Raw genomic sequence first — 2,533 nt, 5'->3', positions numbered from 1 at the left:
GCTTTTTAATCAGTCACATTGACTCCTATACTTATTTCAGTTGCTATTTTATCATTCTCTATTGTTCAGTGGCTAAGTTATGTTTTAGCACAAAGGGCTGCAGCTTGAAGTTTGATTCCCAGACCAGGCTGTGTGTTTTGTTCTTGAGCAAGACACTTTATTTCACGTTGCTCCAGTTCACTCATCTGTAGAAATGAGTTGTGACATCACTGGTGCCAAGCTGTATCGGCCCCTTTGCCTTTCCCTTGAGTAACATCAGTGGCATGGAGAAGGGAGGCTGGTATGCATGAGTGACTGCTGGTCTTTCATAAACAACCTCTCTCGGAGGGTAACTTTCTAGGTGCAATCCCAGGGTCATTCATGACCGAAGGGGGTCATCCCCATGGGGGACCAACACACATACACACACACACACACGACCAGCTTCTTTCTGTTTGTCTCTCATATTCACTCACAATGCTTTGGTTGACCTGGGCCTATAGTGGACAACACCTAGCCAAGGTACCCCATAGTGGGACTGAACCTGGAACCATACAGCTGAGAAGTACACCTCTTACTACTCAACCATTAATATTTTTATTCTTATATTTTGCTTCTTGTGGGCTACAAAAACTAAAATACAAACATAATAAACACATAAAAAGAAATGAAAGTATGGGAACTAAATGAACGATATTCTGCATATTAGTTATTTGTCTTGTTTGTCGTTCTCATTTCTTTCTTCTTTGTGTGAGAAATGAAAGAAAGAAACCTAGACTTCTTTCATTCAGAAGTGGAGGTGAAGATAAAAGATTTAACTGCTGACTCATGGATCGCAAGTTCAGGTTACAGGTGTTTGAGTGTTTATGGAACACGGGATTCAATGAGTCATCAGAATCTATACATATTAGAATTTCTTTGATATTAACCTGTTCAAGGCCGTTTCTACCCAGGTATTTATATCTGAAAGCTGCTCTCTGTATTCTTGTGCACTTGTTTCCAAGTACAATGCTTTCACATAATAATTAAAATACTCAATATCTTTTTTTTTGGTTTTTTTTTCACTTGTTTCAATCATTGGAGAGCAGCCATGCTGGGGCCCTGCCTTGAAGAATTTTTAGTCAAATGAATCGACCCCTAATCATTTTTTTAAAGCCTGATACTTATCCTCTCTGTCCCTTTTGCTGAATCTTTAAGTTATAGGGACTTAAACACACCAGACCTGGCTGTCAAGCAGTTGTGGAGCAAAAACACACACACACACACGATGGGCTTCTTTCAGTTTCCATCTACCAAATCCACTCACAAGGCTTTGGTCGGCCCGTGGCTATAGTAGAAGACACTTGCCCAAGGTGCCATAGAACCATGTGGTTGAGAATCAAGCTTCTTACCACACAGCCACACTTGTTCTTATACTTCAGGTAGTGTAATTAACCTTTACAAAGCCATAACTTTGCGGTTTGGCAAAAGAGGCCGATAGAATAAATACTAGGCTTACAAAGAATAAGTCCTGGCATCAATTACTTCCACTAAAGGCAGTGCTCCAGCATGGCCACAGTCAACTGACTGAAATAAGTAAAAGAATAAAAGAAATGATCTACAGGAAATATCTCCTATATTCAGTTCAATAGATTTCACCTGCTCCAACACATTATCTGTGTGTGTGTGTGTGTGTAAGTTAAAATTATATTATGTAATAGAAATTTATACGAAGTCAGTGGTTCACCAACTGACTGGGGTACTGGGGTACCCCAAATCCTGAGTTAACCAAGTGGTCAGAGATGAAAACAACAATAGGACATTTTGGCTTCGCATATCACATAACAACTGACCATTCTGTGCTGTTGGTTGGAGAAGGAGAACGCAAATGTCTTCTGAAGAAAAACCAACAAACCATAAAAACTAATCCACCTTTTTTTTTATTCCCAGACTTCAAAAACATTGAAGTAACATGTTTAGATTCTTTCATAATTCTTTATCAAATCTAATGGTTTTTCTGATTCATATTCTTTTATTTTCTTCAGGGTGTTGTTGCTGTATTAACAGAAATTGAGCGCCGAAGAGGAATGCTTTCATCCGTGATTCTATTTATTTTCTGGTTCATGCAGTTGATAGTCAACATCATTCCATTCTATTCCAAGATTGAGCTTAAGGTACGACATTCAGGCCATTGTCTTTCATTGGAGATGATTTCCCTTGTACTTTACCGTGTTCAAACTCAGTGTGACCTGCCAAATATTATGGACCAAAGGGCCACAACTAAAGACCTTTGAAAAGTATTCACAAATATTTCAGTTGGAGCCCATATCATTCCAAACTCTACATGTTCATAATTGTTCACTTGTATGTGCTAGCAGTTCGAGTTGTTGCTTTCCAACCATAAGGTTCCAGGTTCAATATCACAGTGTGTCACCATGGGAAAGTATCTTCTACTATAGCTCCAGTCTGACAAACACCTTGTGATTGGTTCTTGTGACTGGTTATTTGTGTGTGTGTGTGTGTGTGTGTGTGTGTGTGTGTGTGTGTGTGTGTATTTATATATAAGTTCATACAC

At 39.0% G+C, this 2,533-nt stretch overlaps 1 protein-coding gene across 1 annotated transcript in view; it reads left to right on the top strand.

Moving 5' to 3' along the window:
- LOC106882737 (multidrug resistance-associated protein 1) overlaps window positions 1-2,533 on the top strand; it is a 47,043-nt gene that overhangs the window by 15,607 nt on the left and 28,903 nt on the right. Inside the window, exon 4 of the mRNA XM_052974980.1 lies at window positions 2,004-2,132. Within this exon, the coding sequence (XP_052830940.1) occupies window positions 2,004-2,132 (129 nt within the window). The remainder of the gene's footprint in view (window positions 1-2,003; window positions 2,133-2,533) is intronic.

The sequence above is a fragment of the Octopus bimaculoides genome, chromosome 20 (assembly GCF_001194135.2).
Source record: "Octopus bimaculoides isolate UCB-OBI-ISO-001 chromosome 20, ASM119413v2, whole genome shotgun sequence".
NCBI classification, from domain to species: domain Eukaryota; kingdom Metazoa; phylum Mollusca; class Cephalopoda; order Octopoda; family Octopodidae; genus Octopus; species Octopus bimaculoides.
The sequence above is the reverse complement of the archived record's forward strand: the minus strand, read 5'-3'. Positions and strand labels throughout refer to the sequence as shown.